Raw genomic sequence first — 12,848 nt, forward strand, 5'->3', positions numbered from 1 at the left:
CGCAGTATTATGTATCTTTTTTTTTTCCATATTTTCAATATAATTGATGCTATTGGTTTCTTTTATTCTACAGGAATTTGCCTTGGATTAGACTGGTACAGTAAAAAACTTTGTACCACTACTAATAAAAATATGGAAAACTTGATTTTTTAAATTTAGCAGTGTACTAATTTCACTGACCTTTGTCTTGGTCTTGTTCTTTTTGATGAAAATGATTGAACAACTTTCATCTGCATGTCATAGACAAAGCTTGGTAAAACTCCTTTTAGATCTTCATCACTGAAATGGTATAAAGACATTTATAGTCAAAGATGCAATGTGTACAAAATGAAAAAGAAGGTGCCTCCAATTGCTCTCAGCAGTACCACGAAACAAAAACATGTGGCCTACGGGTTTTGAATGCTTTTCAAATGGTGAAAATCTTAAAAATTATCGAAAGAGAAAAATCAACGCATCGACCCTACTGTCACAGTGTCACCTAGCCCACCAGGTTAGAACGTGCACATGGATAGCAAGATGGGCAGCCTATAGCAGAAAATTATGAAAAATAAAAAGAAAAATGACAAGAATAAGAATCAGCAGCAATTAAATGGAACTGAGGTTTGGTCACGTTGATTACCTACTGGATTTGGGGTGGCAGTTACAGCGGTTACGATTCCAGCTCTCATTCTCACAGAAAGTAGTAGATTATTTACCAATAAATAGAAAAGGAGCCACGTACAGGCCTGGGTTAATGATAATTAAGAACAGTGGAGTTCTAATAATTGTACATCATTGATTTCACTGTCCACATTCTAATGTGCAGAAGTCGAGCCGCTCGCCCAGTGAACAAATTCTAAACCAAAGGGTTTATTTGGGAACTCCATTGCCATAAATTGAGATGCAAGACGACGAGTGAGTGACCATGCCAAAGAAGTTGAAGCATCAGAATAATGAGCAAGATGCCGGTAAGTTTCACTGTTTAGCATGAAAGTCTGTGCTGTGCATGTTGCTAGTACAAATTTTATGATGCTGTTTGCAGGGCTTAAGGAACTGTTGCGGATTGTTGACGAACCAAAAGCAAGGTGGATTCTGTGGAGGACACAGCCACTTATTCCAATATTTTCTAGGCAAGATTCTCATATACTGCCACTTCTTTTTCCAACTTTGATTGGAACATTCTTGATTTGATAGTAATTTAAGGATCAAGCAGCGGGTCCAAAGATGATAGTTACGCCTTCGCTAGCTGTCTCCAGAGGCCCCTGCACTTGCAACTTTGTTTACAGCCTCCATGGGTTAAGATCAATCTATACCCTTCACCCACCAACGTAATTGGTCGTCAATATATCTCATGAAACTTCATGATTAGATATACAAACTTTTTTTAATTCTTGAGCAAATTAAGAGTACAAAGTACCAGCATTTTGCTTTTATTTCTTGTTTCGTTTTGCATCAAAACTCATATAATGCTAAAATACTCACGACTAGATTAGGACATGTAAGATGAGCATATCACCCCCCGTGCGTCAACTGGTCAAACCAATAATGTTTCAGCTGTTTTGGGCCGAGTTAGATTCTAATGGCCCAAATCCACAATAACAGTAATCAATCCAATCCCCAATAACTTAACCCCCCACTCACGCTCACGCCAACGGAGAAAGATTTGCCCGTTTGCTAAAAGTTGCCTCTTTTTATGGATACTGCGAACACTTGGAATTTGCTTTGAAGCTAACAGTACAAGTGGTAGTAGGTAATTTTTTACCTTTTTTACTTGAGGGTATTTGTTTCACTCTTTGTTCTGGGTTTTTGTATTTTTTTATTTTTGGGATTTAAAGTTTAAAGCTTGAAATGGATGGGGAGGAGTTGACAGAGCAGGAGACTGCTCTTTATGATCGCCAAATTAGGGTTTGGGGTGCTGATGCTCAAAGAAGGTAACTTTATTTGTTTCATGGTACCCTTTTATCTTAATATTTCTTTGAATTTCTTTTATTAACTTGTTTATTCATATGTTTTTTTTTTCTTTCTTTGTTAGACTGAGCAAATCTCATATACTAGTTTATGGAATTAAAGGGACTGTTGCTGAGGTACAATTTTCTTTTTTGACCTTTTGTAAATTGGGTTTTTCTTGCTCTATTATTACAAGTCTTTTGTTATTGCAATGTTTTTTTTTATTAAATAAAATATGTTTAAACTTGTGGGTGTGCGTAGTTTTGCAAGAACATTGTACTGGCAGGAGTTGGTAGTCTGACATTGGTGGATGACCGGGTAGTTAATGAGGAAGCTTTGTCTGCCAATTTCTTGATACTGCCTGATGACAATCTATTTCAAGGGAAAACTCTTGCTGAGGTCTGTTGTGATTCTTTGAAAGAATTCAATCCTATGGTTCGAGTGTCTGTAGAAAAAGGTTAGCCTTTTTTTGGCATCTGCCTTCTGGTTTCATGTGGCATAAGCTGAAAAATTAGCAATGCTTGTAAATTTCGTGCATTTTCGGTCCGTTTATGAATGTGAAGTTGAATACTGCTATCTATGCTACTAACTGGAAACTGTCACTTTCTATTGGGGGCTTGCAGGTGATATATCAACATTTGGTGTAGAATTCTTTGAAAAGTTCGATGTTGTGGTCATCAGTTGCTGCTCTCTTGCTAAAAAAGTATTATTAGATAATTTTGTTATCTATGGATCTTATAGCCTGTAGATGATATGTTTATCTATATGTTTCAGCATATTTTGATGCCGGCATGCTTTACCCTTCAATTTGTACCTGAAACTTCTCTTTCATGCAGAAATTGATTAATCAGAAGTGCCGGAAGTTATCAAAGCGTGTAGCATTTTACACAGTTGACTGTAGAGGCTCTTGTGGCGAAATATTTGTTGATTTGCAGAACTATAAATATTCAAAGGTGATTGTTTTACACATTTAACTATTCTAGTAGCATATGTGGCCTTATACCTACTATATCTATGTTTGGTGAGATGCATAATATCCAATACTTCCTAAGCATCAAACTGCCAATGGCAAGTGGAGAATCTTGGCAGTACTATATTTTTCTAATTCGGCTTGTGATTTTATGTTGGGGACAAGCCAGTAAGCCACTTTTATTAGTGGATTGCTGACCATCACTATAATGCTGAATTCATTTTCTTGTAATCATAGCAAACGACAATGCACATTCTGTATTTCCTATGTATAACATTTATAGATGAACTCTTCCTAGCAAATTGAAGGACCAGAAGATATGTCCGGATTCATGAATTAGAAATGCACTTGTTGGTACTACTCTTGTGAATTTCTAGTGAGTTGCTGCTGAACTTGGTCTTGTTATAAATTAATCTCCTGGTTCTTGTATATTGTCCTCATCTTTTTTGGTTTAACTCTTAGTTGTGCCCTATAATGTGTACTCCAATCATTTAGTGCTTTTAAAGACCTTGATTTATTAACAAAATGTGTAAGCTTGTATTTATTAATATTAATATTTTTTTTTTACAGAAAAAACTTGAGGAAAACATTGATTGCCAACTAGAATACCCAAGCTTTGAGGTATGGAATGGTTTGTGCTCGTTATCAACAATAATAGTATCAATAACTACAATTGTTCCTATAATCTTCCTTAGAACATAATATGTCATACTGTCTCCTGATATTAGCATGTAATAATGTGCCATCCATGCAGTGAAAGCATTTTATTGCAGTACGTACATTCTCTTCTATCTTTCAAAAGAAAGTACATTCTCTTCTGTCGCAGGAAGCAATTTCAGTGCCTTGGAGAGCACTTCCGAGGAGAGTGTCAAAGCTTTACTTTGCTATGAGAGGTATGCTAACTGTACTGTTTTTGCTTTTTAAAGAACTAAAAGGGGGAGAACAAAATCAAAAGCAACTAGAATTTGAAATTGATAGCTACATTCATCGTGGGCCAAATATAGGTTGCTCGTTTTACACTCATCTGGGCATGCCTCTAGATGAACCATTTTTACATAGTGATTGTGTTTGTTAAATACAGTGTTACCTTCTTTTTATCCATGCATGTGTGCAATAAGAGGCAAATCCCTCAAATTACTTCTATTTCAAGCCAAGAACAAGGGAAATATGGTTAATTTTTGCATCTTCATTTCAAATTTGTTAAACTTCTCCCATTTTACGTGAAACCAGGTTTACTTATAAGCATTTCTTTTGAAGTAGCCTATATTTATACAAGGGATGACATGATTGCCTATGTTCTTACAGTGATAGAGGGATTTGAAGATGTTGAAGGTCGTAATCCTGGAGAAACCTCGATTACTGATCTTCCTGGTGTTCTGAAGCTCAGAAAGGAACTTTGTGAAACAAATGTACGTATTCGGCATTTGTCATCTGCATTGCCTAGTAGTGTGCTGTTTCTTCTTACTGTGTTTTATTAATTTATTGCAGTCACTGAACGAGTCTCAAATACCCAATGCACTCTTAGAAAGACTGCTGATAGGTACAAGGGAGTATCCTCCAGTTTGTGCCATCATCGGGGGAATCCTTGGACAGGTTCCATTTTGACCATTTCTTCCCTTCTCAATCTATTGAAATGATTAATAACTACTATAACTATATTAATTCAATGTGATTTGACTGTTGAATGAGTAGGAGGTGATCAAAGCAATATCAGGCAAAGGGGATCCACTCAAGAATTTCTTCTTCTTTGATGCCATGGATGGGAAAGGCTTGATAGAGGACATATCAGAGCCTAACACTGGAAGCTGAGCTCTGCTTTGATCGGGGAGGGATATATAGAGTTGTAACTTAGGGGTGTAAGTTTTTGGCCTGTAACTGACTATTGCTCTGGGGGGAAGTTAAGTTGGTTGAAGCTTTCATAGGATCAGATAACAATCACCAATTAATATTGTTGCCTAAATTGTAACTCCAGAAAACTTGTTGAACTTTATTCTTTCTTAAAGAATTTGGAGCCTACACAGTTGTTAAGGAATCTTGATTTATGGAACTTAATGTTGGACGGTTTGTGTATACTGACTACAATAATTGATAAATGCTGTATGATGCATTCTCCAGCCGTAGTGCTTAGATATAGAAGGTAAGTTGTATAGAAGTATTTGCCACTAGGGCTCTGAGAAGGGTAGCAAATACGATTGCCGTGGGGCTAATTCTATCCAAGGCCGCTTCCTAAAAGCCACGGCAGGCGCCAAGTGAGGCTGCTGTTGTTATGTGGTGGGGATAAAAGTTTCGGAGGATGGAAAAGTGCCATCATGTATGCATCAACGTTGTATCTAATTAGAACGGAAAAGCATGTCGCTTTTGATGGTGGTAGGCAATGGTGCTGCTGTGTCAAAGCATCATTGCTCGACTGCCCCACCAAAGTTATATTATGGTGACAAATTGCTGGAGATGTATAAAAGTTACACAATCATGGAGTCGTGGACAATGTTCAACAGAGTTGTATTTGATAATGATAATGCCTGAGTAGATTCAGCAAGAGCTAGATCGTGTGCATTTGTTTGGTTTTTTGCCTGGAAATTAATGCTTCCAAATCAAAGCTTGAAGGCAATCATATTAACGGGAGGGATGAAAAATTGTACCAAAAAGAAGAAGGCGATTGAAAACTACAGGGAGACCAAGAATGGGAACCACGAAGAGAATGACGTATCCAGATCCTGTGCAGGTAATCCAGGGTTAAGTTTTACCCTGTCAAAGGTCATTATTACTCCATTAGTGGGGTTGGATGATGATTTAGTTTGAGGTAACTCCAGTCCTTTAAAATCTATGATCTATATATATTAGATTTGGATAGAGAATCCACGATGTTCAGTTTTTTTCCTTAAATCACTTTTTTAATTCCTAGATATAGCCAAAATCCGATAATCAAATTCAAAATATTTGATAAACCAAAACGTGGGTGGTTTTTGTCCCGCTATAATCTCATCAGTCATCACATTTAAAAGCAACGTCTCTAATCCCATTATTCAAAAGCCCCGCACAGTGCGCGGAGTCATGATAGAAAGCAAAAAAGAAAGAGACCCCACAATGGAAAGACCTTCTGTAGAAGAAGAAGTAACCGATGACCAAAAACTGCACCATCTTTTCAAGAATTTGGAACAGGAATGGGACTTCATAAAACAAAGGCCAGAAAGAACCCTACATACACGTTCAACAGGATCAAGTAAAATGATTCAAACCCTTCGACTGCTCAACAACTCGCCCAGAAAACTCATGTTTTCTCTTCAGCACAGAAGCTCTCCATCGGAGAGAGTAGCATGGAAAGTGAGAACCAATGACTTGGCCGTTGAGGAGATACTCACCGAGAGAAGGGCAGCCATCGAGAGTGGTAAGTTGAAGGGAAGACGGCTTTTCGAGGGAGCAGAGGGTGTGACTGAGATGGGCTTTGGAAGAGATGAGGTGACATGCAGTGGCTGGGAGATTGGCTTGGATCAAGAGAGTGAAGTGAGGTCAGTTTTCTCTTATGAATCTGATAATGATGTGGACGAAATTTGGGGAAGGAAAGAGGTCTCGTCCGCTTCATGCCCTCGTTGTTGTTCTTGTTCGCCCTCCTCCTCTTCTTCTTCTCTATGTGCTGAGAAGGAACAGAGAGGAGGAACTGAGGTGGCAACTTTAGCAGAGAAGAGAATTGCCCGTGATGTAGGCAGTGGAAGAGGAAGACGATGGATTGTTATCATAGTCTGGCTTACCATTACTTTAGCTGTATGCGTAGTTGGTATCATCTCAAGGAGGAATTTTTGTCTATACGAGGATGAAGAGGTGATTCTAACCCCAACATGAAGTCTCCTTTATAACTTAGAATGATATTATAATAACCATGGTTAAGAGTGAAGAAGACTGATGCACTTCATCTCTTGTTCCATCTTTCAAGGATGCATCTGTTTGTTAATTTTTATCTTTTTATTTTACTTGCCAGAATATAGCATATATATCTGATTTAACTGCAATTGGAATGACAAAAGAGGGTGTTTTCCGCCTCTTTTTCTTTTCCCTTCTTAATTTTCTTTGTTGTTATGAACATCAATGTTCTTTCTAATTAGGAATTTGTTGTGATAATTACATGTTCATATATATATATATATATATATATGAACAGGATATGCTTTTCGATTATGAACTATTAACTAGTTTACATGCAATTAATCATGTTGCTTTGAGGGTTAGGAAACATGGAACTGTGCCTAGCATGTACTTTTTAGCACCACTCTTTAAATGTTCATGCAATAAACAGAGGGAGGAGCTTAATTTCTGGAACGTGAAACTCCCTTTCATCTCCTTTTCATTTGTAATGTTGGTTGGGAAGTTTGGTCCACTTGCTGCAGGAAATGGAATATCTATTGGATTTGCGACATCCTTCTTCAAAGCTTGGATGCTTTATCCATTCCCAGCTGACACTAGAAAAGCATGGAAAATCCTTTTCTTTGCAGCCCTATGAACCATCTGGTTATGTCGTAAGTAGATAATCTTCAGGAACAAAGCCTTCAATCCCAACCAGATCGTTGACATCATCTTGTTGGGTTTTTCTCTCTGGTGTAAGGGGAACCGGAAACTGGACCATGTTCCGACTGGTTTATGTTTTAACTATCCTAGAGCCTTCTCCAGTAAAAAAGAGAGGAAGAAACCAACTAAGAAGGACACACGAACCCCTCCTCCCTAGGGCTCTCTCAAACTTAACACAGACGGAGCTGCCCAAGGCAAACCAGGGCCTGCATCATCAAGGGTGTCTTCTCTCATGCCATTGGAGTAGAGTACTCCAACTTTGCTGAACTTAAGGCCATTCAAAGGGGAATTAAGGTCTTTCTTGACTCTCCATGGGCATCCTCCCATATATTGGAAGTTGAGAGTGACTCTTCTAACACAATACTCAGGGCCCAAAACCACGAAAAAAATCCTTGGGGGCATAAAGCTCATCTCCAACTCCATTGAAAGCGCCAGTAATATTTTGGACCTCTCCTTCATCCATATCAGACGTGAAGCTAACTCACTTGCGGATGGGCTCGCCAAAGCTGGTATTGGGAGAGATTCCAACTTCAGTGCTTACTTTGAATTTGGCTTGGCGTGGAAAACGTTTAAATGGGTTATTTTGTTATTATCAAACTTCTTGTTTCTGTACTTACTAGGGAATTCTTAATTTGGTGTGTAGTGTTATTGTAAGAAGAATGATCAACTAATGTACTTATGATTGGCATATCAGAATCCATCTGATATTTTGCCAATCCTTACACTAAGGACTCTTTTTGTTTTCGTAAGCCACTGCGGCTTATCTTCTCTCTTCCAAGTGAGACTATTAATAATATCATCAGCTTTCAAAAACAAAAAAAAATCTGGAACGTCTAAATGAAATGAAAATGTAAATATATAGCTTAAAATAATTGAAGAGTTTTCAGTTTTCTAGTTATTCTCTGCATCCTAATACAGAACGGAGACTACCGCATAAAAACAAAGAGATGTAAAATGGCAAATTCGTGATGGCCATTCTTGTTTAAGTTTTAGTATCATAATAAAGCTCAAACAAAAAAGGAAAAAAAAAAAGGGAATGTGCCATCATTTACTGAACCTCCGGGCACAGGCAATATAGGCAGAGGTTCACCCAAGAACAATGGGGTTCCATTTCCCTGACTCTTACGAGAGACCCGCTCATTGACAGGAAACAGGCCCCTGCTTTTTCTCATCAGGTTGAAAGTATCTTTGGAGATGCGGGGTATCGATCCCCGTACCTCTCGCATGCTAAGCGAGCGCTCTACCATCTGAGCTACATCCCCACGTTGGTGATGTCAGTGCAAAGAAAAATAGTTGAATTGACTAGTTCCTGGAAAATGTTGACTCGAGCAGCCGGGGGTATGAAAAAGGATACAGTCACAATGATGGCGTAGAAAATACGGTATGATAGAGAAAAATGTGTTGATTTTAAGCCAATCATTGTGAATGAGACTAGGAATCCAAGTTTAGGAAAACAGAAAAGGTAGATATTAAAGATGCAATTATATATGGGTGCGTGCATTTTGGGATTTATTTCCATCAGTGGATAGGTGATGATAAGGAAAAGGCCGAGTTGAGGGATAAAGTCAAAGATGATACCATCTGCCGTGAAATCTGACATGGAATGATAGATGACAGAATGTTGACGAAGGCTTGGAAAAAGACATTGGGTGCATGTACAATATGTGAAAAAAGGTTCATGTTGATTTAGAACAAAGAAATGAGGCACTATCTGTCTTGCTCTTAACTCTTAAAAGATGCTACATCCAATAACAGTTCGGTTTCCTCTTTAAATGCAAGTAATTAGTATCAACAGCTATGGACCTTACTAGTATATTATCATATAATAAACAGCAAGAATATTGTATTGGTAATTATATAACTTAAATGCCAATGCTATATCATTTTTAAAAAAGGCTTGTGAGATTTCAGGTTTAAGTCTTCGTGTTACTTCGTATAACATGTGGTCGAATGACTAAAAATTACAACAGCAAAGCAGAGAGAAGGCGTGCTATTGGAATTAAATGTCCAATGGTGTTCGAGATTGGGGATAGAATATATTCCCTCCAATACAAAAAGCAGGATAGTAAGGAGGGAAAAACCTATGTGGTGTCATGTCTCAGGATTTCGACATTGTGGTCAAAAGTTTCCCCAATGAACCGGCAGCGCCATCTGCCAGCCCTGATTGAAAGGACACTGCCTAGCGAGCTATGAACAACCAACAACAAATGGCTGCCCAAAAGACTTATTGGTTCTGTTAAACACAGATATGCGACAAGCAAATTAAGTACTCAAAAATATTCTGCATTGTCAGATGCAAAACCAAAAAACAATATACACAACAGGCAGGAGACACTATATATGGACCGCCCCAAGATATAAATCAGCCGACCCAGCAATGAACGTGTCAAGGGAGTTTCAGAGTCCCAATAATTTGATTCTGCTTCTGGCTAATAAATGTATTAGCAAGAGCTAAATGTGACCTACGTATCCGCTGTGCAAATTCATTCCTTCCCCCTCTTCCTCTTGTGGACAGCATACTTTCACAGTCCAATCTAGCATTAGGCACAAAGCTAGTATGTACCTTTGCGAATCATTCTAGAGCGCCCTCTAGTTATCATATGATGTCTGTTTTGGGACAAGATCCCACACCACAAAAAAAGAAAAAACAAAAATAAAAGCATGGCTTAAATAGTTTCTTTGCTGAGGAATAGCACTATAAGCCTAGGTGCATATAATGATATAAACACGGCCTGGCGATGGACTGCAGACCAACACATTTCATAAAGGATTGTACGTTTGCATCTGTCTCAGGATCTGCTCAAAGTTTTCGGTGAACTTCTCCACCGGATGTGTGTGTATCCCCTCATAGGTGGTCACCACAATTTCGTCATCTTTGGAACTGCGTTGGACTTGTTTCTTAACGTTGCATTCTTTATGCGTACACCTGTAATAACTTCTGCAAACAAGATAGAACCAAAATGAATACTTGATATATATACGCGATGGAGACTTCAATAGTTTTGATAACCAAAAATGGATTGATTGCAGGCTGAGTGATTTTAATTTCATTGTCTGTTCTTTTGTGCAGGCTAGCTGAATATGCTAAATTAATAGAAAGCTTCTACTTTCTACATGTATACCATTCCACTAATACAATTTGAATCAGCAAATATGTAGAATGAAAATCCATGTAAAGGACATGAACTGCCAAATTGCTTCCCTTGGTTCTTAAGTCCATGCTTTTAAACTAAGTGCAACTTTAATTTAAGGTATGTGCCCTAGAATATTTGATGGATCTACTTAATCATGAGACACTCCAACCCCTACAATCTATAGAAGACTGGAATTAATCCCAAAAGGCAAAAACCAGAGTTAAAATTTTGGGAGAAACGAATTAAGTAGACAGATATACCTCGGGAATTTGCTATTCTTAACTGTTTTTTGCCCATATTTCCTCCATCGATACCCATCATCGAGTATATCAACCTGGCTCCTTGTTTGGAACGCATATTTGTGCTTCCTCATCCCCTTATTGTCTCCTTTCTTCCCTACTTTGACCTCACTTTCTGATGATACGTCCTTGACATCCAAATCTTCACATTGATTTCCCACTTTTGTTGCAGTAATTGTATCGTTGCCTTGCAAATAACTTCGATGATTTGTCATGGTTAGCAAGGAAGGGGAGGCTGAAGATCCATCCGGGAAAAGTATGTGGTAATTCTCCATGGTAATAAAGGATGAAGGAAAAAAAAAATATAAAGCTGATATTTAAGATAAGAGATGCATAGAGAGAGAAGTTTAAATAAGAATGTGTGTATATATATATTACAGAAAAAAAATAGAAAAGGAAATAGTTAGAAAAACAGGTGGGCTGCGTAATGGCCAACGTCCAAAGTCACTGAAAACAGAGAAAAAATTGATGCATGGAGGCTTTGTTGTTCATGGATCCACCTCCCTCAGGAGGAAAGAAACTTGAGTCGTGTACGCCACGTAACATAACTTGATGAGAATATTTGGCCAAAAATAAGCTCATGATAGTACATAGCATGCTAAATGTTAATAAGATTGCAAGTTTCTGATGTACATCGTGAGAAAAATGAAAATGATGTAAGTTGAAAATATTTATACGAGATATTTGAATATTCAATTTAATAATAAATAAATGTATGACTAATTTAAATTTTATCTTAGTGATTAACAAATAATTATTTAAGGTTATAAATTTATGTATTTCAAATTTTATATATATAATAATAAAAATAATAAAAATTAAAAAAAATTAAAGAGTGACCACCGCCACTATCTCGACGTACTACATTATATATTGTTTTATACAAAAAGTTCCATTCAAATTTTTTTTCAAAATATATATGTAGAGGCCTATGCATAAATTGTTAAAGCAATTAGCTTCAATTATAATATAAAAAATACATGCTTAAGATTAAATTTAAGGTAAAATACTCAAACACTTTTAAGTTTTGATTAAAATTATACAAAATTTATTAATTTTCAAAATAGACAATCCGACAAAAAAATATTCTTATCGGACACATAAATCTTGTCGTTAATCAACCGTTAATATTTCTGTTATTTTAATGACGTAGTAATATTTTTAAGATAATTTTATTTTTTATTAATTTAAAAAATTATTATTAAATAAATTATAATTTTTATTTTTTAAAAAAAAAAATTCAACTACTTGCAGCCGGAGATCGGGCTCCCCAATGCTCCCTTAGGGAGCCCAATCAAGGCTCCTAAGGGAGCACCAGATCCGGTGTTCCCTTAACAGCTCTTGTGCTCCGTTGGGGAGCCCAATTTGGGGTTCCCTTGAAGAGCCCATGCTCCACTGATTTAGTGCTCTCCGGGAGAGCGTGTGGTGGAGATAACTGGTCGACCGATGCAAAGGAATTTCAACGACCGACTTGAGAAAAAAATAATAAAAAAATTATTTTAAATATTTTATATCTAATATTAACATCTTTTAGATGTTTAAAACGAAATATTCATTTTGAAAATTAATAGACTTTCATATAATTTTGATCAAAATTTAAAATATACGAGTATTTTATCTTTAAATTTATTTATTTTGAATAATTAAAAAGAAAACTCAAGCATAAATGACAAGTTTAGGGTTGAACCGTGATGGGGCTATTGTTGACTGAGGGTTATAAGAATTTGCTGTTACAATGTTATTGGCCAAAGTGGGCAAGTCTTGTTTCAAACAATTAGGCGATGATATGATTCTAGACTTGGTAGTAACTTTAAAGATTGGACGGCGGCCCGTATAGTTTGAAGTGATATGAAATAAAACGTAATGCTCCGCGTCAGATTAGACTTTTTGGGAAGCTTCATTGCATATTTGGTAAAGACAAAATAAAAGTTTTCTTCGGCCAAACTTACTCGCATAGCTGGG

The 12,848-nt window shown here is 37.1% G+C and overlaps 2 protein-coding genes and 1 non-coding gene across 3 annotated transcripts; 1 reads left to right on the plus strand and 2 right to left on the minus strand.

Annotated features, from left to right (window-relative positions):
• Positions 1,619-4,966, plus strand: LOC18605127 (SUMO-activating enzyme subunit 1B-1). Its single transcript, XM_018118505.1, has 11 exons — positions 1,619-1,729; positions 1,815-1,910; positions 2,012-2,063; positions 2,188-2,383; positions 2,550-2,629; positions 2,763-2,879; positions 3,467-3,517; positions 3,723-3,789; positions 4,202-4,305; positions 4,385-4,489; positions 4,589-4,966. Exons 2-11 carry the CDS (start codon positions 1,828-1,830, stop codon positions 4,703-4,705), a joined length of 972 nt encoding a protein of 323 aa, XP_017973994.1. The 5' UTR covers positions 1,619-1,729; positions 1,815-1,827; the 3' UTR covers positions 4,706-4,966.
• TRNAA-AGC lies at positions 8,643-8,715 on the minus strand. The gene has a single exon. It is a non-coding gene; the product is annotated as a tRNA-Ala (tRNA).
• LOC18605131 (probable WRKY transcription factor 43) lies at positions 9,703-11,331 on the minus strand. The gene is made up of 2 exons (XM_007037964.2): positions 10,848-11,331; positions 9,703-10,391 (listed from the first exon to the last, which is right to left on the minus strand). The coding sequence occupies exons 1-2, from the start codon at positions 11,159-11,161 to the stop codon at positions 10,214-10,216; spliced, it is 492 nt and encodes a 163-aa protein (XP_007038026.1). The 5' UTR covers positions 11,162-11,331; the 3' UTR covers positions 9,703-10,213.

Source organism: Theobroma cacao, chromosome 3 (genome assembly GCF_000208745.1).
Source record: "Theobroma cacao cultivar B97-61/B2 chromosome 3, Criollo_cocoa_genome_V2, whole genome shotgun sequence".
Lineage (NCBI taxonomy): Eukaryota > Viridiplantae > Streptophyta > Magnoliopsida > Malvales > Malvaceae > Theobroma > Theobroma cacao.